Here is a 27,916-nt window from a genome sequence, read left to right as displayed (position 1 = left end):
TGAAGGATAATGACAACGCACGCACTGCTTACAGAAGTGAAGCATAATGACAACGCACGCACTGCTTACAGAAGCTGAGGATAATGACAACACACGCACTGTTTACAGAAGCGGAGGAGAATGAAGCATTGGTATATTCTTTTATTCAACCTTTGAAGAAACAAAAACATGTTAATACTGACAAAACTTATTACAAATATCACAGAAGAACAATATCAAGCATGACAAACTTTCATTGTTGAATAACAAAAATTGTCAATATTTGGCTGTATCGAAGAAGAAATAACTTATTACAAATATCACAGAAGTGAGACTTGCATAGGTGGTAGGCCCTCTATTGTTGTTCGACTTCTCTGTCATACTGGTTATGGTATTTTGGATGAATTGTAGCAGCACCACTCTCTCTCTGCTTGGTCTGACATGGCCAGGTGGTTAAGGCATTCCACTTGAAATCTGAGGGTTTGAATCCTTGTCACACCAAACATGCTTTCCATTTCAGCCATGGGGGCATTATAATGTCTTGGTCAATCTCGCTATTCATTGGTAAAAAGTAGCCCAAGAGTTGGTGGTGGGTGGTGATGACTAGCTGCCTTCCCTCTAATCTTACACTGCTAAATTAGGGGTTGATAGTGCAGATAGCTGTCATGTAGCTTTGTGCATAATTCAAACCAAATACTCTCTCCATTTCTTAATGGGTGCTGCTCTGAGCTCCTCAGTAGTCACAGTCTCTTTTACTGCTCTCCCTAGCTAATTAGAACTTAAGTCCAGTGACTTAGTAGACCAGTCCATTACATTTATTCCTTCATCCTGTTAAAGGTCGTGTGTGATTCCGAGAACAGATGTTATCCTACTAGTACATGAAAGCACTTCTGACAGCACCATCAAAAGGGTTAACAATAGATAGCAGGATCTTATCCATCTAAGGACTTGCTGTCAAGGATCCTTCATCCAGCAGGTAGAAGTCTGTACAACCCTAGTTGCAAATAGTACTCCAGACCATGATTGAGACACCCATAAAGGCATCATGGTGGACAATGTTACTGGTCAAATATCAGTCTCTAGACATTCACACATTGATTACTTGTAGAATGTGCTCTTATCTGGGAACAGTACAGAGGTACACTGCTGAAGAGCCCAGGTGACATGTTCCTGGGCAAATGCCAGTCAAGCTGATTGGTGACTTGAGGTTAGTACAAGTGATCTAACTGGTATCCTGGAGCTAAGCCAAGCCTCCTGCAGTCTGCTTGTGACTAAAGGGAACTCCAATGGCTTGCTGTAGTTCACTCCTTAGACTATTAACACAGCTAGTGTGGTTTCTAAGGGTGAAACTCCACAGATATTAACCATCTGTTGCACCTATTACTCCTCAGTAACACTGTTTCTAACTATTAGGAACTCCAATGGCTTGCTGAAGTTCACTCCTGAGACTATTGACACAGCTAGTGTGGTTTCTAAGGGCTACATTCCACAGATATCAGCCATCTACTGCACCTATGCCCACTCTACAACACTAATCTGTTCCACAATTTACTGATCATGAATTCTGACACTCCCTGTGACTTGTGCCACTACAATCTGGATGCATCTTTCTTTAAGAAATGTGACAACTTTGTAATCTTCGGTTTCAGTTAACTGGTTTACAACATGTTGCAGACTCTTTGCAAAATCCATAAACCTAGTTGTATCAACAGTAAATATCTTTTCTTATCAATGAAAACTAGACTTTTTACTTTACAAAATTTAGGCTATTTCCCATAAAGGCCTAATACATAAAGAATCATTAGTGGAAAAACTTGCAAATCTCAACTAGGACTAGTGTAATCCACTACAATAAGCATGCTAAGTTTGAAAAATATTTATTACCTTTTATAAAATTATACAAATTTAAACAAACACCAGTGTCCTTTAGTTTTTGTATTGTTAAAATAAATAAATAGTTTATAAAGATTCTTACTCTAATTTTGATGTTTTGTGGTATAAAATAGTTTGAAAAAAATTACATTTCAATAACTTATTCCAGTTCACATTGTAATGGCTGTTGTTAACCTGTTTGCTGATATAAGTATTATCTTAATGACTATCACATCTCTTATCCTGGCAGTCATGAAAAGTCACAATAAGGTACAATTGCCTCATCACTGCTGGATATGGGAGATAGTGTGGTTGACATGTTCTTTTTTATATTCCTTCAGAACCTTGTAAAGTTCCTTATTTTATATGGAGAATTACAGAAATTGCTTTAAAAATCTTAGATCTGGCTAGTAAGTTCATGGTACACAAAGTGTGTAGCAATACTGGACAGATTATTGCCAGCAATTAGTATGTTCAATTCATTTGTCCAGAACATGTTCTGGATGCTATTTTACAGCAGATGGTGCAAGATAATTGGACCAGGAAGCTAGAATTTTCAACATGGTAGAGATTGCCTTAACCATCTTTGATTGATGATGGTACTGAATGGAATAATGATGACAGTCCAAAATTTGTTTTGTAAGTGATATTGACAACTATAATGCAGCCAAGGCTGTTGTAAATGAAAATTGAAACACAACCTGCATTGTAACAAAATATTTTAAGCACGTGTTACACTGATACATTGTCTTCTGCCATCTTGGTGAGATGAGTGTTCCATTTACACCACTTCCTTATCAAGAACAGTTGGAAGAAGTCCAGAACACTTTTCCAAGTGATGTAATTGTTTCGGACGTGTGTGACATTGAGTGGATTATACTCGGTAGCTTCTCAATTCCATAATAAAAGCTAGTTTTGTGTAAATCATAATGTAAGATACAACCCAATATTGAAGACTTGGCACTGAAGCTGACAGATTATCAGTGAATGGGAAGTTATAAAGAATTTTTTTTTTTTACACAAGTATTTGTAATAGCTACTAGAAATGCAGTTAGCCTGTGATGTACCACTAATCTGTTGATAAAAGTGCCATAAGTGAAGAAAGACTTGATTTAAGGTTTTCGTTAAGGAAAATGGTAAAAAACAAGACCATACATATGTTAAGTTTCTCATAGTTTTAACCTAAATGTTTGGTTTTGATATCTACTACTAATTTTCTAAGTTGATTAGCAGTTAATCTATTTATTTAATTAATTTAAAAATACAAATATTTTGTGGCTGTTTGTTGTTAATTCTTGGCTTTAGGACAATATCTTTTAATTAGAAACCATCTTCATAGTCCTTCACAATTTTGAAGCTAGGATAATTCTTGATATTGAAAGGTTAAGAGGTGATCTTATTAAAGTTTAAAGGTCATTCAGGAGATTATGACATAATGGTCCATTTTCTATACACATTACAATAATTTAAAATGGATATCAATGATTTTCTGAAAAGCAAAAGTGGATAGGTTGGGACACCATTTAAGTATCATATGGCCTTTTGTTTTCTGTAGTATATGCAATTAATAACCATTTCAGTAGTTCTTCTTAATTCTTCCAAAGTAAAATGGCTTCAATTAGTCCAGTATCCCTATACAATTCTGTAGTGATGTTTTTACATAGAAACCTTCTAAATAATGGCAGATTTAAGGGGGCAACTGGGAGTAATTACCTTCCCCTTTAGCCTATCTGACACTGGTCTAATTACCTTCCCCCTTTAGCCTATCTGACACTGGTCTGGTGTCCTCCTTTCCATTGATGTTGTGGTTATACTAGATTTTTATAGAAAAATATTGGAAGTCCAGCAGTCCATATTGAGTGAATTACACAAGTGATATCGTATTGTAGTTTGTTAAACAAAGTAATGTGTTGCCATGTTCCGTGGGTATCCTGTGTGCACATCTGTTACAAGGTTTTGAACTGTGACGTCAGGATGGTGAGAAAAAAATATCTACATATGAACCTTACAAAAGTCATCTAGCAACTTTATACAAGGAATAAACAACCCTACTTCTGATAGACATTATGATAGGCTTAGGGCCTAATATGTGATTTAATGTGTTTTTGTATCCAGTCACATTGGTTCTCCCAGTACAACCTGTCATCAGTTAGAAGGTATGCATTCCAAAAATTTTCCGCATTTGGTCCTTTAGACAAGAAAACATGCACACACACAGTCTGTTTTCTTCTACTGATACCCATTAGTATGTCCATTTGTAACCCTGATGGTTAGACCCTTCACTAAATGTCACAACTCTTTTGGCTGTGGGGGCAGTGTAACATGTAAGTCAGTTCTATTATTCATTGGTAAAGAGTAGCCCAAGTGTTGACAGTGGATGGTGGTGTCTTCCACCTGTCACTTTTAACTTTGTTCTGGATCCATTCTCAACACTGGATTCTTTTACTTAACTACAAAACATTCCAGCAAAATTACTTTCTACATGATTGTTATTTCAGATTAATTTATCTTTGAGGATATTACTGGTTAGAGAATGAAATTCCGTGTGTTATTTATATTCACATAGACTGGTTAAAAACTTAGTTATGTTTTCTATAAGTGCTTGAACACTTGTGCTATCTCTGTTTTAACTATTATTTCCAAGTAATATTTAATGGTTTTAGAATTTCATTATCAGACTTTTAATTATATTTATAGTTTATCTGAAAATAAACATTCATTATATAACAAAACTAAGTGAACCTGTTTCTGTTTTGTAGGCTGGTTTTAACGAGGACCAAATTATAGGTATGTATTAAATTTCTTAAGACTTTAAGAAAGTAAACTCATTGAAAATACGGCCTGCGAATAAAGTTTAAGAAGCTGACGTTCAAACTATTTATCACAATAAATAATGAGGTAGTTTTCATCATGCTAGCAGAAGATAGTTTAATTAAACTAGAGAAACTTGTGAAGTTAGTTTCTTTTTCTCAGTCATTTTTATTTTTAATTAGGTTTCTAGCTTTACTGACCCCCCCCACTAGTACAGTAGTATGTCTACAGATTTACAAAGCTAAAATCAGGGGTTCGATTCCCCTTGGTGGGCTCAGTAGATAGCTCGATGTGGCTGTGCTATATAAGAAAAACAATTCTAGTTTTACACAGGTGGGCTCAGCAGATAGCTCGATGTGGCTGTGCTATATAAGAAAAACAATTCTAGTTTTACACAGGTGGGCTCAGCAGATAGCTCGATGTGGCTGTGCTATATAAGAAAAACAATTCTAGCTTTACACAGGTGGGCTCAGCAGATAGCTCGATGTGGCTTTGCTATATAAGAAAAACAATTCTAGCTTTACACAGGTGGGCTCAGCAGATAGCTCGATGTGGCTTTGCTATATAAGAAAAACAATTCTAGCTTTACACAGGTGGGCTCAGCAGATAGCTCGATGTGGCTGTGCTATATAAGAAAAACAATTCTAGTTTTACACAGGTGGGCTCAGCAGATAGCTCGATGTGGCTTTGCTACAAGAAAAACAATTCTAGTTTTACACAGTGTTTCCCTAATTATTTTTACATAAATATTCTGCAAGTTATCATTGTGACTTTAGTCTAATGACATTTTAATAAAACATTTTACTTTAAATGTGGAAAGATACATGCACACTTCACAGGTGCAGTCTGTTCTGTGAGCTGTAACTCTACAGAAACTGTTAGTGTTATCTAAATAAGTGTTCCTAAACCATTGGTCCATAATCTGATGCCAATCCCGGGGATTTCACTAAAACTTACAAGATGTTTATATCATGTTTAGTTGCACTCAACGTTTTGTTGAAAGTTTACAGAACTTGTCTCTGGTATTGGTTAATTTTAGAAACATTACCCAGAATACAACACTTTAATAATATTGTTAGAAGATACGATTTACTGAAACGTGTGTGTATAATAGCTCTTGCTGGATGCAACACTTCATTAATGTTATTATAATGCACAATCAGTCGAGATATGTGTGTATCTTGTTGTATCTAGCTAGATCGACAAAACAGACCACTACTCAGTGAAGCGTTTCTCATTAAAAAGTAATAAGGTAGCTATAAAGAAGCTTATATAATAAGTGTATTATTTAAAGTGTAAATATAATTATTTGTGCAATGATACTTGTTCTTTAAAATGTCACTTTCACCCTGCCATGAGTGAGGTATTTGAAAAATATAATACACACTTTTCTGAACTAGATTTCCAGGATGCCTTCTCCTTATTTGACAATCGAGGAGATGGGAAAATAAGCATCTCCCAGCTTGGAGATGCATTCCGAGCCATGGGTCAGAACCCCACAGAAGCTGAGGTTAAAAGATGTTCCCATCAGTTAAAGTCCGGTGAGTTAAATCATGTAGAAACCATTTTTACTTGGGTACGGCAAGTAGATGTTTATCTGAACTTTGTTCTGTTGTCTCTCTCAAATCTTATTTAAGTCCACAATAATAGCTTTTGAATAAAGTATTCAGAACTAAATGTATTGAAACAGGTAATGTCAAAAGTATGTTCTTACAAAATAGTCAAAACTGCAATAACTTGTCATTATGAAACTGTGCAGATTTATGATATAGTTTGTTAAATATATGCAACTTTTATTAGAAGTGACAATACTTTAGTAAGTTTGTTTTCTGGGACAACTACACTTTTAAGTTTGCCATTGAAGTCACTTTGAACAGTTTCCAGTTTCTGTAATATTTTCATTTCTTTTCTTTTACTGGTAAGCTATTCTTGTAAAAATAAACATCAAAGGATTCTTACAATGTTAAACAATTAGTAAATTTATTTATGTCTTTTCAGAAATGTATGGAATATAACTACAACCTTTGTTTCTTAATAAAGCTTTAGTGACAATAGAGTATTAATTAAGATTATATGAAGCAATTATTCTTGTTATAACTGATCTGTGATAAACCGCAAGCTGCTGTATGTTGGTTTTTTTTACGAGTAGATTGAGCATATTTGATGATTCATGTAATTCAGTCAGTTTCTCAGTTTTATAAACAAAGGAAACTTGTTTGTTCAACAAGGTCCATCTGCACGTAAACCTTGGAGAGCTGGAAATTACATATAATTATTAATTGCACTTTTAGAGGATATTTTCAACCATTACAAGCTAAACTTAGCTGTTATTAACTATCCTTAAGAATAATATTGAATTTAAAAGAAACTTGCAAAGTTTCAAGTATAATTTTGACATTGTTTTAACTTACTTCATTCTTTGAGATAATTACAACTAATACGTGCTTGTTATTTCAACTGTTGACCTGAAGATGACCTAGAATAGTCGAAATGTCGTTCTCTCCATATCAATAAAATTGTTAATACCCATAACAGACGTTCTGAGATACATTTTTATTTTAAGTGGGTTTCTTGTTATCAAGCATTATTTCAACTGTTGAGTATTTTAGTAAACATGTTGAATCTGAAATAGTGTTATCCATACCAGTGGTTTCAAACCATTTTACAACTAAGTTAGATTCTACACATTTCACAGACTGCATCATACAGTATTTTCAGAGTACTTTAAAAACCATAATGTAAAACAGTACGCTTCAACAGCTGTGTTATTAAAACACAGTTGTCTTTTAACTATTTTGTAACATGACTAAAGTCTCTCTCTATCTAGTACTGGTGTACAGGAAGGCAGCTGAGAACCGCTGATATGTACTGCCACCAACTTCAAAAGTTAAAAACAATTGGCAAACATTTGAGCACAAGAAGAGACAGATATTCCCTCTTATATAAAAAATCCTTTTAGTGAGCTGTAAAAATACCATGTCTGTTACGTACCTTCTTCTTTGTGTAGAAATCTGTTGGGACATTATATTTTTGTCCATTTTGATGACATAACAGATGTTTTATACTGGAATAAGCTTGCATGTATTTCATATAACACTTGTGACATTGCAGTAAATTGGTTTGCATAACTTAAATCACAGTTATTTCAGTTGAAGGAGTTAAGAACAAAACTTTAAAAACTTTCAGAGAATTTCATTAAAGGGGATTGTTTATTTTAATCAGTTCTTTCTGAGCTAAAACTTGTTTTCCAATTGCTTATGTCTAAAGTAAATGGAGAAGACGTATTTTTCTCTTCAAACTTTACTTTTGTGACCTGGGAGCGTATAATGAAAACATGATGGGAGACTATATTTGGGGGCTGATACATGAAAGTGATTTACATTACAGTTGCAAATCTTGCAAAAACTTCTAAACATTTTTGTTTAACTTTAGTATAAATACATGTAAATCTTGATTCATACGTTGTTTTATTCAGACCTTATGTAAATTAAAATGTACAAATTTGCCCGTTTTTACATGGAAAATAGGTTAATCTCTAAATTTCATTATCCAGGTGAGAAAAGCAAAGAGTGAAGGGAATAATGGCCATTTTCTGTACAAAAGCAATTAAGAAATAACACATACTGTCCAGGAACAAAATTTGTGTTACATAGTGTCAGACTTCACTTCAATCTGTGTCTGATATTATCTTTATATCATTGTAGATGAACGGATCACATTTGAGGTGTTTCTTCCGATGATGCAGGCTGTAAATAAAAACCGTAGCTCGGATACAGCAGAAGATTTTATCGAAGGGCTTAGACATTTTGATAAAGATGGCAATGGGTACATCGGTTCGGCAGAGCTGAGACATCTGTTAACAACACTTGGTAAGAAGTGGGATGTTTTCATTTGAAAGAGAACCTGCAAATGACCAGTACTTAAAAAAAAAACTGTAAAAAATAGTTGAAACAATTTCTGTAAAATCACTGGTAGTCGAACAGAGTAAAACTGTATCTTATGTTAAAACAAAATTATTAGCTTATAATCCAGCTGTATATATACATATGTAATATTTTTTGTTCTGGTGTTCTGCCTCGGACCCATAATGAAGGGAAGGTTGGATCACTCTCCAACACTTTCTTTTGGTGTTTGGCAAAACTAATGTATGATTACTTTGTATAAAGTTTAAAACATACTAGGCCTAGCATAACAGTGTAATAACCATATGTAATTAAGAACTTATGCATTGTTAAGGAGGTAACAAGATTGTCACACAGAGTTTTGGTGGTGCAGCCTTCAAAATTAGTAGTGCCACATGGTAAGCTCACTACAGTATTTTATGAGAAACATTAACTAAAACAATAAGAACATTAATTCTGAATTATTTATAATTTCTGTGATTAAGGTTTTATACAAAAATGAAACTGCTGATTACAAAGTAGAATATTTAATGATACAGTCACCTCACATTGGCTAATTTATAACTTCAACTGATAGTGAATTTAGTATCAAACTAAAACAAACATCAAATTTATAAAATCTCTCATTACAGTTTTGATTGTATAAGCCAGGGTTTCCCAAATTTGTCACTACTGATCCTCTGAGGTCCTCTAGACTGTACAAGGGGTTAATAAAGACCTAGGGATCAATAGGGGGTTGAAAATGGTCCCTAGGGTAATGATAACATACCCAAAAAAACTACCGTACACCTAGTGGCAATAGTGAAAGAGTCGTGTTTGTTCCATATCTCAAGTCTTGCACAATTTACAAGTTCACACAATAATGAAAAATACAAATTTCATTGATAATTTATATTCTAATAATCTGGGGGGTGAATGACAGCTTTATTATAAGCTTGTTACAGAGCTTGTAACTTGTAAAGGTTTGGTAAAACTGTGGGGTAAGCCTGTCTACCTGCATATTTCTAAGTACTACCCTTGGAATTCTTTCACTGGTACTTTATACTTTATTAATTAAGAAAACCTTTGATTTAGTCAAAATGTGACTGAAAATTACAACACATAAACACAAATCAAACCATTTGTAACATGGTTGAGTTGCATGTTTTAGTGTTGGAAGACTCTGAAATCTATTATGTTATAACTTACAATAATTTCAAATGTTTTAGCTACTCATTTAAGGAAAACATAAGAGAGAGAGACTGGTGTTTGAAAATGAAACCCTTAGGACTATTTTGCTATAATTTTCTAACATTAAACAATACAAGTTTCACTTTGGTTTCCATTTGCCTGAAAAGTTAAATATTGCAATATAACATGATGCCTGAGGTTTAACCTGGAGAACTACTGCTAAGTTTATAACATGATGCCTGAGGTTTAACCTGGAGAACTACTGCTAAGTTTATGATCATGATGCCTGTGGTTTAACCTGGAGAACTACTGCTAAGTTTATGATCTCACCGTGAATATTTAATTATTTAAAAGAAAAGAAGCTTTATCTTGACAGTGAAACATGTATAACATGTTTAATGTATAACATGTTTAATGTATAACATGTTTAATCTCTCACATAAAGACATAATACATGTATAACATGTTTAATCTCTCACATAAAGACATAATACATGTATTTAAGATATAAAATAGCACTTTCTCTCTGTGTGTGTGTGTGTGGAAACATGAGTGTGTTTTTTGCCATAATTTCAAGATTGCAGTGATCATGAGATTAGGGTTAATCTGACAATTTAATTTAAATAGGTTAGATGTGGAGCAGATTTGTGGTCCCATACACGTCTTGAAGACAGAGGTGTTGTTCAAACAGTTTGGTAGAATCGGCATGGCCAGGTTGGTTAAGGCTTTCGACTCGTAATCTGAGGGTCACGGGTTTGAATCCCCATCACACCAAACATGCTTGCCCCTTCAGCCATGGGGGCATTATAATGTGACAGTCAGTCCAACTATTCATTGGTAAAAGAGTAGCCCAAGGGTTGGCAGTGGGTGGTGATGACTAGCTGCCTTCCCTCTAGTCTTATACTGTAAAATTAGGGACGGCTAGTGCACGTAGCCCTCGTGTAGCTTTGCACAAAGCTCAAAAAACAAAAGCAGTTTGGTTGTTAGAACCAGGTAAATTAACAATGAAGAGGTATCAGTAACATCAAGGATGTTGGAACAAATGTTGTAAAATATTACAGGTTGGGATGAATATTTTTATAAAACTACAGTGCTCTGCTGAAACCTTGTGGTGTAGATTTAGTGACAAGAGTCTCACAGTTTCTTTGCTACTATAATTACTACTGCCATTGACACTTGCATCTCTAGACAAGATATATGTGATCCTGTCATAGTAATGTTATCCTAGATTCAAAACACAAGACAACAAATTATATTGAGACCCATGTACAAGAAGAAACTGCTATAGCCCAACAAGTCAAGACATTTGACTCTAACCCATCTCCAGCATAGTTGATTAGGTGTAAAAAGTGGACCAACAACTAAAATAATTTATTGACAGACCATTCAATGAATCTGTAAGCATACATTAAGTATTGGTGCTCAGTCTGCTGTGTTAAAGGTAGCCTACAGTACGTAACAGAAAATCCAGAACCTACAGAATGTTTCTGTGCCTTTTGTGGATCATGTCATATTGGAAGTACATGACCAGTTTATCTGTTTAACAGTGAAATGTTCTAATCTGTTCGGCTTGGTGTATGATGTTGGTTTATAGAATGACTTTCCTTTCCATTAGTTAAAAATCTTCATCTGATTATTGTCACATGTTATGCTTAAGCCATCACACAATGTGGTGAAACAATACATTCAAAGTTTTAAATATTTCATGTATTATCATGAGTTGTTTTTACTGGAAATCTTCATGTGGTGATGTCACATGTCATGCTTAAGCCATCACACAATGTGGTGAAACAATCTATTTAAAGTTCTGACGATTTCATATAGTCTACCCATTTTGTTGTGAGAATGCTGTCAGCACCGTAAGACAACAAAGCACTTTCATGTGTGTTTTTATGGTCATAAATATTTATCACAGTTACCTCTGATCCACTCCCACTGTGATTTCCCTGTGTAGATGTATTTGACACACACTAAGAAGGCTAAAACTAAACAGTATTCTGAAACTGTAGCTGGACTACTTGCAATTCCTTTAATTAAGATTTTCAATATGTTTTTGTGTTTAGTCCACATTTTGTGATTAAGGAAATGTCTCTTGTTCTTTGATTTTGCAATATATATGATGTCACATTTTCACAATCTTAACATTTTTCCAAGGAGTACCTACGTACACCTGCAGGACAACTAAACTTGAACTGTCACTTCATAAGAAAACCATCTGTCAATCCCTGGATACGGGCTTTATTATAGGGATAATACTGAATGAATGTCACAGCATAAATATCACCAGCTGACAGAACCATAATTGCCCAGAGAAGATACAGGCACTGCTGGGGTCCAGATCCAATCACACAACTCCTCTCTCATTACCCATGATACACTAAGTTTTGACACCAGAGACCACTTTGCTACCTTCCTAAATGGTCACACTCCACTAAAATACAAGTGATGAGAAATGGTCTTTCAGTTTTGTTTCTTCTTTGTGAAATCCCATGGGCCTGCACAGTCATTGTAATGGGCCAGTTGTTTAGAAATGCCAACTTGGAGCACCTTCAATGTACATTAGAGATAGAGTATTACAAGGAATACATGGTGGCGTCCGTGGGTTCTCTAAGGACACCAGGCAAAAACAATGACCCCTAATGACACTGTCCAAGAAACTCTAGGAGAACCTTCCAAGTTTAATACACATCAATAGTGTAGCATGAGTAACACATAGAGGTATTCACGTTGGTTACATTTAATCACTGAACCCCTCTTGTCACTTACGATGTGTGGTTGAGATTGGTGAAAACAACTTTAGGGATAAAAGGTGGACACACATAAATTCTGCCATATTAGAGATCACTTGATATTCATATGTTCTTTTAACACTGAACAACATTTAATTGAGTTTGAGACTGCCCTGGTCTTTTCTCCACATTAGTGTGAATATTTCTGTCACTAATACTGTTAGCTACATTACTTTCTTCCTGTAGGTGAAAAACTTACTGATGACGAAGTTGAGCAACTGTTGACTGGTCAAGAGGACTCTCAGGGGAATGTGCATTATGAAGGTAAGTTAGTGAATGTGTAAGGTTCGTGCAACTTGTTATGCATTATGAAGGTAAGTTAGTGGACGTGTAAGGTTCGTGCAACTTGTCGTGCATTATGAAGGTAAGTTAGTGGACGTGTAAGGTTCGTGCAACTTGTTATGCATTATGAAGGTAAGTTAGTGGACGTGTAAGGTTCGTGCAACTTGTCGTGCATTATGAAGGTAAGTTAGTGGACGTGTAAGGTTCGTGCAACTTGTTATGCATTATGAAGGTAAGTTAGTGGACGTGTAAGGTTCGTGCAACTTGTCATGCATTATGAAGGTAAGTTAGTGGACGTGTAAGGTTCGTGCAACTTGTCATGCATTATGAAGGTAACTTAGTGTACGTGTAAGGTTCGTGCAACTTGTCATGCATTATGAAGGTAAGTTAGTGGACGTGTAAGGTTCGTGCAACTTGTCATGCATTATGAAGGTAAGTTAGTGGACGTGTAAGGTACATGCAACTTGTTACGCACAAAGGTTAACTAAAGATGTGTCAAGTATTCCCTGTTGATTACGAAGGTAAACTAAAGACGTGCAAGGTATTCCATTACTGATTAAAAACTTTTTAAGTATATTGTTTTGTTTGTTAGCTCATCTTTTGCTGTTGGTGTTCAAATGGATTATTGTTAAGAAAAACTAAAAACAATCAAATCAAAAATAAAATGTATCTTTCCAACAACAAACAAACTTACTTTATGTATCAACGTGTTCTCAGTATAAGTGAAACAGAGAGTGCCATTATGTGTACTGAACATAGAGAAGATATTTTGAAGTGCATAACTGTTTTCTATCATATGAACTTAATATTATATATACATGTAACTCTTTAAATTATCAAAATATGAAAGATAAAGCATCATGAAACAAACGTTTTTCTCTTGTACTTTATAAACATGCATTCATAACAGTAATTTTTATGATCCAAGTTCTTCAGAGTAGTATATTCTATTCTAACATAATGTTTAATATACAAAACAACCTTCATGATTGAGGTCTTACTTCAAATGTCTTCTGCTTCATGTGTCTAAATCTTACCAAACAAATTTGCTTATCTGAGTAATTTATTCTTTTAAACTGAATTAAACACTGTATTTGTACTGCGATTAACACCGTATTTGTACTACGATTAAACACTGTGTTTAGTAATAAGTTTATGTATTTTATAGCCCAAACTTGGTTACACTTATTATTCATATTATTAAAATCTAGAACTATTTGACCTCCAAATTACACAAACTAAAACCACCACACACGTACACAGAAAGAATTTTTAAAGTATAACAACTGCTTACATATTGCTAGTCTATGCCTTTCTTCTAGGAGTTAAAGGGTTATTGAACCCCAAATAAGCCCAGTTTAAATAGCTTTTAGAAATATATTTATTCTGATGCTTTACCATTCAGATCACTGGTAATGTCCCAGAGGTCCAATCGTATTCTGAATGGATGTATGACACTGCTTCTATTTAACGTATTTGTCTTAGAAAAATTGTCAGAACGATACGCTGTTTATTTTAGAAACCTAGGATATAGCTGTAGTTTTCCAATGTGTTGAATGTTAGAACAAACAGTAAAACCAACTGTTTATTTTAGAAACCTAGGATATAGCTGTAGTTTTCCAATGTGTTGAATATTAGTACGAACAGTAAAACCAACTGTTTATTTTAGAAACCTAGGATATAGCTGTAGTTTTCCAATGTGTTGAATGTTAGTACGAACAGTAAAACCAACTGTTTATTTTAGAAACCTAGGATATAGCTGTAGTTTTCCAATATGTTGAATGTTAGTATGAACAGTAAAACCAGCTGTTTATTTTAGAAACCTAGGATATAGTTGTAGTTTTCCAACATGTTGAATATTAGTACAAACAGTAAAACCAGCTGTTTATTTTAGAAACCTAGGATATAGCTGTAGTTTTCCAATATGTTGAATGTTAGAAGGAACAGTAAAACCAGCTGTTTATTTTAGAAACCTAGGATATAGCTGTAGTTTTCCAATGTGTTGAATGTTAGTACGAACAGTAAAACCAACTGTTTATTTTAGAAACCTAGGATATAGTTGTAGTTTTCCAATATGTTGAATGTTAGTACAAACAGTAAAACCAGCTGTTTATTTTAGAAACCTAGGATATAGCTGTAGTTTTCCAATATGTTGAATGTTAGAACAAACAGTAAAACCAACTGTTTATTTTAGAAACCTAGGATATAGCTGTAGTTTTCCAATGTGTTGAATGTTAGTACGAACAGTAAAACCAACTGTTTATTTTAGAAACCTAGGATATAGCTGTAGTTTTCCAATGTGTTGAATGTTAGTACGAACAGTAAAACCAACTGTTTATTTTAGAAACCTAGGATATAGCTGTAGTTTTCCAATATGTTGAATGTTAGTATGAACAGTAAAACCAGCTGTTTATTTTAGAAACCTAGGATATAGTTGTAGTTTTCCAACATGTTGAATATTAGTACAAACAGTAAAACCAGCTGTTTATTTTAGAAACCTAGGATATAGCTGTAGTTTTCCAATATGTTGAATGTTAGAAGGAACAGTAAAACCAGCTGTTTATTTTAGAAACCTAGGATATAGCTGTAGTTTTCCAATATGTTGAATGTTAGTACGAACAGTAAAACCAACTGTTTATTTTAGAAACCTAGGATATAGTTGTAGTTTTCCAATATGTTGAATGTTAGTACAAACAGTAAAACCAGCTGTTTATTTTAGAAACCTAGGATATAGCTGTAGTTTTCCAATATGTTGAATGTTAGAAGGAACAGTAAAACTAGCTGTTTATTTTAGAAACCTAGGATATAGCTGTAGTTTTCCAATATGTTGAATGTTAGTACGAACAGTAAAACCAACTGTTTATTTTAGAAACCTAGGATATAGCTGTAGTTTTCCAATATGTTGAATGTTAGTACGAACAGTAAAACCAGCTGTTTATTTTAGAAACCTAGGATATAGCTGTAGTTTTCCAATATGTTGAATGTTAGTATGAACAGTAAAACCAACTGTTTATTTTAGAAACCTAGGATATAGCTGTAGTTTTCCAATATGTTGAATGTTAGTATGAACAGTAAAACCAGCTGTTTATTTTAGAAACCTAGGATATAGCTGTAGTTTTCCAATATGTTGAATGTCAGTATGAACAGTAAAACCAACTGTTTATTTTAGAAACCTAGGATATAGCTGTAGTTTTCCAATATGTTGAATGTTAGAATGAACAGTAAAACCAGCTGTTTATTTTAGAAACCTAGGATATAGCTGTAGTTTTCCAATATGTTGAATGTTAGAAGGAACAGTAAAACCAGCTGTTTATTTTAGAAACCTAGGATATAGCTGTAGTTTTCCAATATGTTGAATGTTAGTACAAACAGTAAAACCAACTGTTTATTTTAGAAACCTAGGATATAGCTGTAGTTTTCCAATATGTTGAATGTTAGTACGAACAGTAAAACCAGCTGTTTATTTTAGAAACCTAGGATATAGCTGTAGTTTTCCAATATGTTGAATTTAGTACTGTAGAACAGTAAAACCAACTGTTTATTTTAGAAACCTAGGATATAGCTGTAGTTTTCCAATATGTTGAATGTTAGTACGAACAGTAAAACCAACTGTTTATTTTAGAAACCTAGGATATAGCTGTAGTTTTCCAATATGTTGAATGTTAGTACGAACAGTAAAACCAACTGTTTATTTTAGAAACCTAGGATATAGCTGTAGTTTTCCAATATGTTGAATGTTAGTACGAACAGTAAAACCAGCTGTTTATTTTAGAAACCTAGGATATAGCTGTAGTTTTCCAATATGTTGAATGTTAGTAGGAACAGTAAAACCAGCTGTTTATTTTAGAAACCTAGGATATAGCTGTAGTTTTCCAATATGTTGAATGTTAGTATGAACAGTAAAACCAGCTGTTTATTTTAGAAACCTAGGATATAGCTGTAGTTTTCCAATATGTTGAATGTTAGTATGAACTGTAAAACCAGCTGTTTATTTTAGAAACCTAGGATATAGCTGTAGTTTTCCAATATGTTGAATGTTAGTACGAACAGTAAAACCAACTGTTTATTTTAGAAACCTAGGATATAGCTGTAGTTTTCCAATATGTTGAATGTTAGTATGAAGAGTAAAACCAGCTGTTTATTTTAGAAACCTAGGATATAGCTGTAGTTTTCCAGTATGTTGAATGCTAGAACGAACAGTAAAACCAGCTGTTTATTTTAGAAACCTAGGATATAGCTGTAGTTTTCCAATATGTTGAATGTTAGAACGAACAGTAAAACCAACTGTTTATTTTAGAAACCTAGGATATAGCTGTAGTTTTCCAATATGTTGAATGTTAGAAGGAACAGTAAAACCAGCTGTTTATTTTAGAAACCTAGGATATAGCTGTAGTTTTCCAATATGTTGAATGTTAGAAGGAACAGTAAAACCAGCTGTTTATTTTAGAAACCTCGGATATAGCTGTAGTTTTCCAATATGTTGAATGTTAGTACGAACAGTAAAACTAACTGTTTATTTTAGAAACCTAGGATTTAGCTGTAGTTTTCCAATATGTTGAATGTTAGTACGAACAGTAAAACCAACTGTTTATTTTAGAAACCTAGGATATAGCTGTAGTTTTCCAATATGTTGAATGTTAGTACGAACAGTAAAACCAGCTGTTTATTTTAGAAACCTAGGATATAGCTGTAGTTTTCCAATATGTTGAATGTTAGAACGAACAGTAAAACCAGCTGTTTATTTTAGAAACCTAGGATATAGCTGTAGTTTTCCAATATGTTGAATGTTAGTAGGAACAGTAAAACCAGCTGTTTATTTTAGAAACCTAGGATACAGCTGTAGTTTTCCAATATGTTGAATGTTAGTAGGAACAGTAAAACTAGCTGTTTATTTTAGAAACCTAGGATATAGCTGTAGTTTTCCAATATGTAAATGCTAGTACGAACAGTAAAACCAGCGTTTCCTTCGTTGGATTTTAAATTTGATTTGAAATATTGTTATCAGAAGTAGACACATTAAAGATATAGTTCACAAGCATTCAATATTTTGTTTGATTTTGGCTCGACTTGTTGGCCTAAATTAAGGTAGGCTCAGAAATTATAACTCCAAGTCTGGCCAATGTCTCATGGTATAACTAAATAACTTGTTGTCGTTGTACCCCAGTTGTTGTGAAGTCCTGTTATGTTCTTGTGTTTCAACTTTGTCACGTTGTAATTAACTTTTTAATGTTGGTTTGTAATTCCTATGAGTTATTATTGGGAAATGTAATGAAAGTCTGAGTGGATTCCACCAAGAGTAAATATATGATACAGTATTCTTTGTTTTTGGTAATTTGTTAAAACTAACTCTGGTAAAAAAACCTTTGAGATGCATTCTTTGTGGAGTAAACATGACAATAAAGATATGTAGATGTACAATGTGGATAACTGTCAATGTTACAGACATCTATATTGTGTTCTTTCCAGATTTTGTGAGAATGGTGATGAATGGATAAGTTCCAGTACATTTTCCATCAAAGGATATCAAATACTGAAGAATCTTTGTTGCTGATGCTTGTTAAGAAAGTTGCATTTATTTTAAATCAAATCTTTTGTGTTTAGTATTTAATTATATTAACTAACATTGTCCTTTAACTTGGTTCACATGTGATACATTAAATGTAGCGTTTTGTGTCGATTTTGTTTTTTAACTACTTTGTATTAACAGCAAATATATTATCTTGTAAGGACAGCAAGCACTTTGAACTATCATGTTAACCACAGATGATACATTAACATGTTGTTACAATTAATATTTTGGGAACAAAAATGGTATAATATAATCGTGAACATTCAGATAAAGAATACTCTTACGGTATAGAATAAGATGTTATCATGAGATCCAGATATCTCTGGTCAAATTAAATTTCCTAAGTGAAAAGGAAAAGGTGTTACTATTATTAATCATTGATACAGTATTAATAGCTTTAGTTAATATGTTTATTACATGGTAGAAAATGTTTTTCATTTGACCAGTTGGTGGTAGACAAGAGAATAAACTGCTTTATATGAAGTTTATTTGTGTGAGTGGATTACACAGCAAGTTTAACCGTATCACGGTTGATATTTAAGATGTTAAAAATTACTGGTACAGTAAAGTAAAGATATTTTTGCTATACAGTTGTGAATACATGCACACAGGTGTTTATAATGCCACTTAATATAAGTTTCAAGTAGTTACACAACATTTTTAGTACCATACCAAGACTTTATTCATTGGACAACTTGTGATAACAAATTCTAATTTTAGTTTTTATTGTGTTGCATTTAATTTTCATTCAATAATTCAAGAATTATATCAAGGAATATATCTGTTATTTTTATTCATTTAAATGCATGTCAAATCACTGCCTGTTCTATAGTTTTTAGACTGTAATACTGTATTACGCTACAGAGTGACCGTTGTCAGTGACCTTGTGTAAACATTTTGGTCCCATATAATGTTACCATTTACTGTTTACAAAAACAAACTTATTTTTTACAAATAATGATCTTCAGAATAAAGTCTGTATGTGCTCAGAACAAGTGATTTACCTTTGTATGAGTTCTTTTAAGGTTTCAAGAAGCAAATAAAAACATTATTTAAGAAATTGTTATTTGAGGTCACAGGTTGGGTGAGAGATGGACAGAGTCCATTCTTCACGAAATAAGTTTATATAACACGAGGATACCAACACTGCAAAAGGTATCCTTTCATACAAAGTGACCAATGTCAGAATTGTGTAGCTGATGAGTGTTTTATTCTGATTAGGTAACCTTGACAATGACAGAACTAAAAGTTCACTGTGTTACTGATTCACCTCAATGGTAAGACTAGTTGACAAAGTGAGGTTACATCTTTCTAAACCTGTATGTGATTATTAGCAAGGATTGGGTTTACGTTATTAAAACCATTTTCAATATCCAAGTATTCAGATTACAGAACAACTACAGCCAATAAACATCTGTGATGAAAACAAAATATACCAGAATTACATTTTGACATTGGCAACTTTTAGATTTAATGTGATGTCAGTGATGGCTATTCGTTTTGGGATAGGTATGTGTTGACCCTTTTTGAAGCAAAATGTTGAAACACTGAGGTGTCTTGAAATTTTTAGAATTTTAAATATGGGGTTATCATTTGTGCTTATTGTGAGGTAAAATAATAAGGATAAATTTGTGGTATTGGGACCATTTAAAAAGATACCTACAATAAATCATACCCAGTTGCAGTATGTGAGGGGTGACATCTAGTATCAGACAAGAATTCCCAAGGGTTAGTGGCAAGAACCATCTACTGCCTCAACCAGCAATATGCAACATTATCAGAAAGGATATCCCTGGAAAAAAAATACGACTTGTTTTCACAAGATATATGCACATACTCTTGCAGCTGGAGAATATTATAAATGGACAATGGAAGGAGTGATAGGCTTTGGACACAATCTTATGATGTGATCTTTTCCAATAGAAACTACCACTAAAGGGCTATTTTCAAGAGCATGACTGTGATGGCAGGCAGGGCTCCAAAACTATCTGACTGAAGTATAAATCATGGGCTGATTTGTGTAAGTTGCAAAATAAAGCTGAAAAGGACAGTAACTGGTCTCGACCAAAGTGACCTGTAGAGAAACTCTTGGACTAATATAAAAGTAGCTTAATTGGAAAGGAAAACGTTTTGAAAGACTTGTATTTTACAGTTTTTATTTCCAGACTCGAGTCTGTAATTCAGTCTGACAGGATACAATATAAATCCTTGAAACAAACAAACAGAAATCACAAGGTAACCTGAAAACGTCTTCCTTTCTATCTGAGCTTATTTGTTTGTTTTGAATTTCGCGCAAAGCTACACGAGGTCTATCTGCGCTAGTCGTCCCCAACTCAGCAGTGTAAGACCAGACGGAAGGAGATAGTCATCACGATACACTGCCAACTCTTGGGCGACTTTTTTTACTAACGAATAGTGGGATTGACCGTCGCTTTATAACGCCTTCACGGCTGAAAGGGCGAGCATATTTTGTGCGATGGGGATTCGAACCCGCGACCCTCAGATTACGAGTCGAACGCCTTAACCCACCTGGCCAGGCCTGACCACTCTTATCTGAGCTACCTTCTCTACAAGCACAAGAGTTGCTGGCCAAGTGAACTTTATTTGTTCATCGTGAAGACACTACCTACTTCATCTATAAAGTATTAATTAAAATACAGTTATTAAAGACCTAGTATTGTACGTTGTATAAATATATTTCTCAGAGCTTGCTTTAGTATATTAGGTAAAGTTTTAATGTAAAAGGCGAGTGCTGCATACGAACTAGTAAGTTAAATAAAACATTCATACAGGAATAATTGGTGGAGAAAAAAAGAAAATATATCTCGGATAATTTGAATTTTGTAATTAGACACGTAAGCCTAGTCACACCCTTTATTATATGTTAAGAACTTGATATAATGAAAGGTAATATGTACTATGTAGAAGTTCAAGGCGCTACGTAATAGATTTATGTGGGCTGAAACAAACCTAGTAATACATTTTTTTGACAAGGCTAGCTTTATGCTTTTTTGTTAACAGTGTTGTAAATAATTAGCCAGTAAGTCTAATATGTTGGCAAATGTTTGAAAACATCAATACTCATAACGTTGACATGCGAATCTAAAATCAAGAACAGGGGAATGCCAAAAAGTGGCTGAAATCGGGTTTTGATATCCATGGTGGGCAAAGAATAGATAGCCCATTCTACCGCTTTATAATGCACGATAAACAAAAGAGCGTGTTTTTTGGTTTTTTTTCTTTTAGCAAAGCCACATCGGGTTATCTGCCGAGCATACCGAGGGGAATCAACCCCCCTGTTTATAGCGTTGTAAATCCGTAGACTTACCGCTGTACTAGCGGGGGCTATAAACATAAGAACAGAGAAGTATTGTGTTGCTTGTTATCCAAGAATATGGGTATAATAACATATTCTATATTTATTCTAAACGGAAATGAATAAAACCTAATAAAAAAGGCACGCCTACTTTCAATTATGATGAACACATCAAAGTTATGAAATTAAAAGTAATAAAAAATAACGTTTTTATACGTTCCATCTCTTATGTCACTTAATCAACACGTGACAAAATAGTAAAATAATTTACGAACCTCAATTAATCTAAGAACACCTTTCAATGTAGTGCATTTTGTAACGCCACTGACGTATGTTGTTAAACGTTTTTTGTTTATTCATTATTCATTTATTTAATTAGAATTAAAAGTTATTAAACGAGATTAATCAAAGATTAATTTATTCTGTTATCTGAAAAGACGTACCAATTTTTAAATTCATTACTTGAACGACAAATTATTTTCATGGCGGACATTGCAAGAAATATTCTTTTATTCTGTCTTGTTTGTTTTGAATTTCGCGCAAAGCTACTCGAGGGCTATCTGCGCTAGCCGTCCCTAATTTAGCAGTATAAGACTAGAGGGAAGGCAACTAGTCATCACCACCCACCGCTAACTCTTGGGCTACTCTTTTGCCAACGAATAGTGGAGATTGACTGTAACATTATAACGCCCCCACGGCTGAAAAGGCGAGCATGTTTGGTGCGATCGGGATTCGAACCCGCGACCCTCGGATTACGAGTCGAATGCCGGGCCCAATAGCGAGTTACAATTCGAATTATCCAATGACAAGGTTATTTGGTATACAAGTAAAACAACAATTGTGTTAAAGGTTGTTGATTTTTACGTTTATAATTACTGTGCACCACATACCCCTTTTGAATCAAGAAAAATTTGACTTCAAGCGAAAACTATAGAAAACGAGTTAACAACCACAAACTAATTACAACTTTTCCGTAGCCTTTCGTACGTAATCAGAACAGAATGAGCTAACAGGCCCGTCTTTTTATACAAAGAGAACACCTGCAGAGTCAAAATATCTGTTACGCTTGATCATTTGTGTTTGACCTTGTAGCAACAGTTTCATATCCTATAATTCTTTATGTAAGTAGATGAGCTGTATAGTAAATATACTATACTGGAAAACCCGCAGTCCTTCGTGAGAAGAGGGAGTTGATACAGTATGGAATGCGCAGATGTTCACGTGCTGGAAATTAAACCTTATTATTTTGTAATATGTATGCGAGGTGGTGAAATGTCCCATTGAAAAACACAAGCGGAAGCAGGTAGACGTATATTTTGACTTTAACTATGCGCCGCTATCATATACTTTCGTGTCAGATTGAAAATACAATTAATTCAATAAGACGTGTCATTTGCAGCAAGAGATGAGAAAGACAGACCACCACAAAACACTGTAATGAGAAATACCTTGAGAGAGATCAAGCAACAGACAAGATAAGTTATAGCTATCCACAAGAGGCGTCGTTAAGCCTACTTTATTGGAATGCGAACTCTTCACGGAAGATTAATTTCTGTCTTAATATAACATTACAGAGATAACTATAAACAATTATCATTCTATATAACTAGACTTTTATATGACGGATGAAAACGTAATGCCTAGAGGGCGCAAAAACAGTAACAATTAAAAAAAAAATCAGTGTATGTTTAGTGCAGTGGTTTCCAACCTTTTTTATGCCCCACACCCGGCCCGCCATGGCCAAACGTGTTAAGGCGTGCGACTCGTAATCTGAGGGTCACGGGTTCGTATCCCCGTCGAGTCAAACATGCTCGCCCTTTCAGCCATGGGGGCGTTATAATTTACGGTCAATCCCACTATTCGTGGTTAAAAGTCTTACACTGCTAAATTAGGGACGGCTAGCACACATAGCCCTCGAGTAGCTTTGTGCGAAATTAAAAAAAAACAAAACAGCCCCGCACCCCTCACAGTAATTATTTATTTAAGAATAAAGGTGAAGGTGGCCAAAACAAAATTTTTTAAATTAGTTTTTAATGGTATACAAACACAAACGAAACATTTGAAAAGAAAAAATATTACAACAAACTAAAAGTTGCATAAACCCTACATGGCCTACAAAAAAAATTGCTATCTCGCACTCCTGGTTGGGAACCAGTGGTTTTGTGGAATTAGTATTATAAATTATTATATTATAAATTTTCCACATTCGACTTCACTTTGCCCCATCTCGTAAAAAAAACAAAAACCGATTCTACTCACAATATAAACGTGTGTGTTGTAATTCACGTAAGTTCATACGATCTACTCACAATATAAACGTGTGTGTTGTAATTCACGTAAGTTCATAACATGGTGTTAATGAAGTTCACTGTTACCTTTTCACAAACAGTTAACATTTTTCGTCCTTGAGACGTATTCTTCAACTTATAACACAAGCTGATTAAGATACATTTGTATTAAAAATAGTGTAGGATACGTGTCTTTTACAGATAATTTCTGTTTGCTAAGAAACTTGGTGCTTAAAATCTGGATCAAAGTACAAGTATTATGTAAAGGTGGTCGTTTTTTGTTATCACGGTTTTATCGCTAACAAGTATGAAAAAAATCAAACAAAGGGTTTGAAGACCTTATCGTTCATATTATTATCAAACTAGAATACTTATCTGTTTCTTTTCTTAAGATAATCCAAATATGGCTCATTGAGTGAAATAAAACAGCACGTGCAAGTAGAATACATACATTTTTCTTTTGTGGTAATTATTTTGAAAAAAAACAACCAACAAACACACTGATTTTGTTTTATCTGCATCTTGTAATAACGAAGATGGGCCAGTTAATAAGCTAAACCTAACACGTACTTCAATGGGTAATATTTTCACAAATAGTGCCGGGAAACAAGACAGTTTAACGAAGACCTACAAACATCTATATATCCTGTTACACAGTTTATGTTCAACATTGAGTCAAATAAATATATTCATGTAAAAAAAACAACAATAATTCTATCTGTTTGGTAATTGTTACTGTAGGTATTATTTTGAAATATTAAACAGTTTCAACTGCTTCTCACTTTCTTATGCTCACACATATTTAAAATATCTTTAAATTACTTGCTGACCAGTAAAATAGTTCACAAGTCTTTCACAGTGGGCAAGTTCTGATTGTAATGTTATATATTTTGCACTTAAAGCTCAAAGATATAATAAACCTTTCTCCTTTATGAATTCCATGTGAACTTTCATCAAATAATGTTTACTGTGCTTCTGTTTTGCATTATTCCACAAACAAGATGTCTTGTGACATGGATAGCCACAGAAAGAGAAAGAGGGGGCACCTGCCCTCTTACATTTCACACAAAAAATATGTGTTATTATGTAAAATTAATATAGCAGTTACATTAAATATTTTAGTATTTTTATTAAAATTATAAATTTGTGTTTAAGCCCACATAATACATATTATAAGTCTGTTGACTTATAATGTAAAATCTGACCCCATACACACGTTTTACCTCTCTACCCTAAAAATATTTATCTGAGTGCTCAAGTTTTGTGATACGAGTTGTCATAATATACTAGACCTTATGTTATGTTGTACACTTTAGCCGCAGTATAAACGGCTCATAGAATGGCTCTGTTTTTTTGTTTGTAAGTACAAATATTTAGCTCATACCGTGTTTCTCCGAAAATAAGACAGGGCTTATATTAATTTTCACTCCAAAATATGACACTAGGGCTTATTTTCGGGGGATGTCTTATTTTGATATATTAAAAAAATGAAGTTACAAAGTAAAACTATTAAACCAACCATTTAAAATAAACTATTATTAAACTAACTGATTAATACTTAAACAAACTAATTAACTAACTATTAAACTAATTAATAAATTAATTTTTTTTTATTTCTTTCCTCTTCCTGCCACTCTTAACTAGGGCTTATTTTAAGGGTAGGGCTTATATTAAAACTATCCCCAAAAATCACACTAGGTCTTATTTTATGGGTAGGTCTTATTATCGGAGAAACACGGTAGACTCGTCACCTTTTTACCGATTTAAGTTCTAATTACAGTTTTGTACTCGGGACGTCAAACCGTTCTGATTGATGCATTTGATCACGCTGAAGATCTGATATATTAATTTTCTCCAATGTTACTTAAAAGAATTTCAATTTGAAGGTACACTGGTAGAAATACTGATCAGTACTAAACTAAAAAAAAAAAAAAATGGTCATGGGTTACTCTAAACCTGCCTACATTAATTCCACGTGGCGCGGTTATTGAAGATTCCCTCTTGTTTCAGAATGTACCATGACTATATGTACTTATGCAGAATTCCCGAAAGTGTTATATTTCAAGAGCAAATACAACCAAAATTAAGGGTAACAAATATTTTTATCTCTTATTTTCAAGTATTTTTATCGTCATTAACTGCATACGAACCTTTTACTGTTACCAAAGAACAAAGTTCAAAGTTGAGCGTACCTTATGTGACGTCATTTTAATATAAACTGACTGACAAAGGGCACACTACTGTATTTTGGTGATAGCGCCTAACAGTCACTCCTCTCGGCAGCCTACAGCCTCTTATCGGAGAAATTAAAAGAAATCTTACGCCTTAATTACTATACGCCTGGATTGATTGGAACAGCCTGATGTCCAGAAGATATTTTTCTGGGCGTAACAAGTACAACAGTTTTAACTTACCCCTCCCCCCTTTCTTGTCGCTAGGTGGCTTCATACTTGTTTAAAAGTTCAATTTCTAAGGAAAAGGTACGTTGTGATTGTAACAACTAGAAACGAAAATTAGAAAATGTAACAAATATTTACGTAAAGTGCAATGTTTAAAATGTTGTGACCAGTTTGTTTTGAATTTTGCACAAAGCTACTCGAGGGCTATCTGCGCTAGCCGTCTCTAATTTAGCAGTGAAAGACTAGAGGGAAGGCAGCTAGTCATCACAACCCACCGCCAACTCTTCGGCTACTCTTTTACCAACGAATAGGGGGATTGACCGTAACATTATAATGCCCTCACGGCTGAAAGGGCGAGCACGTTTGGCGCGACGGGGATGCGAACCGGCGACCCTCAGATTAGGAGTCGCACGCCTTAACACGCTTGGCCATGCTGGGCCAATGACCAGTCTACATGACACCTTGCTAGCCAGTTGCCATGACATCAACAATCACATGATCAGAGAGTAATAGGTTTTTACTCTGCCTCCATGTACTTTGAATATTACACTATTAGGCCTAGACACAGTTGGTATGTTGCGACAGTTAATCTTGCCCTGGTTTGACCACATAACATTTATTTTCGCCCTGCTCGATGCCTATGCTATATTATATTTAAACAAAAAACAGTGATGTACCAAGCATTATGCCCCAATGTGACGCATTTTCATAAAACTCAATGACTGCATTATCTGTAAATACTATGATTTATCAAAGAAGATACGTTTTCACAACACATTATACTTACAGTAATTACATTCCTTGTTGAAGGTTTACACATCATACAATGCATAGTGTAGGTAAGTGTATACAGCTTTGAACGAACTAAATAAAGATCGTTTATACGCTGATAAGTTCAAACCACCTGAGAGGTAAAAATAAGTTTATTTATGCTGGTTGTACCGTAAACTTAAAGTTAAAACGAAACTCCAAATACATTTTATTTTTAAATTATTTTTAAAAAATTCATTCAACAATTTGTACTTTTTTAGGGAAATATGTGATGGTAACAAAAATACGATACTGAAAGAAAGAAAACTAAACAACAAAAACGTAGAAATTAGAAACCATATTTCTTACCGAACATGTATAGACATCACAAATCTGGCGTCAACTGAAGCTGTATTTTGTTCGTACCAAAATCGATTATGCGCCTAGACAGGGAGGCTAGGAGTTAGGACTAATAACATCATATACGATTTTGAATGTAAATAGAAACAAATCGATATATATTTGTGTGTTTAGACCTTTATAAAAGTTTGTAAATGAAGGAGGTTCGATCCAGTTCAAGATGAAATGAAATATGTTGATTCGAATATAAAACATCCACAGAATGTTCTATAAATTAATACATGGTTGTGGCCTTAAAATTAACAGAAATTGCGTCATTCTCAGTAATAATAAAAAGTGATTACTAAAGTGAATGCCCTCTGGTTATTAATCTTTAAACTAAGAACAGTGTAATAGATGAAATGCGTTATGTTTGTTTAATTTAGCACA

The 27,916-nt window shown here is 34.0% G+C and overlaps 1 protein-coding gene and 2 long non-coding RNA genes across 3 annotated transcripts in view; 2 read left to right on the top strand and 1 right to left on the bottom strand.

The window, feature by feature from the left end:
- Positions 1–19,440, top strand: part of LOC143243404 (myosin-2 essential light chain-like) — a 22,405-nt gene extending 2,965 nt beyond the window's left edge. The window contains exons 2-6 of the mRNA XM_076487265.1: positions 4,611–4,638; positions 6,063–6,203; positions 8,367–8,531; positions 12,710–12,787; positions 18,272–19,440. Of these exons, the coding sequence (XP_076343380.1) occupies positions 4,611–4,638; positions 6,063–6,203; positions 8,367–8,531; positions 12,710–12,787; positions 18,272–18,300 (441 nt within the window). The 3' untranslated portion in view covers positions 18,301–19,440. The remainder of the gene's footprint in view (positions 1–4,610; positions 4,639–6,062; positions 6,204–8,366; positions 8,532–12,709; positions 12,788–18,271) is intronic.
- LOC143243406 (uncharacterized) lies at positions 7,205–27,916 on the bottom strand. The gene is made up of 2 exons (XR_013024477.1): positions 27,497–27,916; positions 7,205–8,565 (listed from the first exon to the last, which is right to left on the bottom strand). It is a non-coding gene; the product is annotated as an uncharacterized LOC143243406 (long non-coding RNA).
- LOC143243405 (uncharacterized) overlaps positions 26,444–27,916 on the top strand; it is a 94,435-nt gene continuing 92,962 nt past the window's right edge. Inside the window, exon 1 of the long non-coding RNA XR_013024476.1 lies at positions 26,444–26,458. This is a non-coding gene — a long non-coding RNA (uncharacterized LOC143243405). The remainder of the gene's footprint in view (positions 26,459–27,916) is intronic.

Source organism: Tachypleus tridentatus, unplaced genomic scaffold (genome assembly GCF_004210375.1).
Source record: "Tachypleus tridentatus isolate NWPU-2018 unplaced genomic scaffold, ASM421037v1 Hic_cluster_2, whole genome shotgun sequence".
NCBI classification, from domain to species: domain Eukaryota; kingdom Metazoa; phylum Arthropoda; class Merostomata; order Xiphosura; family Limulidae; genus Tachypleus; species Tachypleus tridentatus.
Note: the sequence above shows the minus strand (reverse complement) of the source record. Positions and strands in the feature narration are given on the sequence as shown.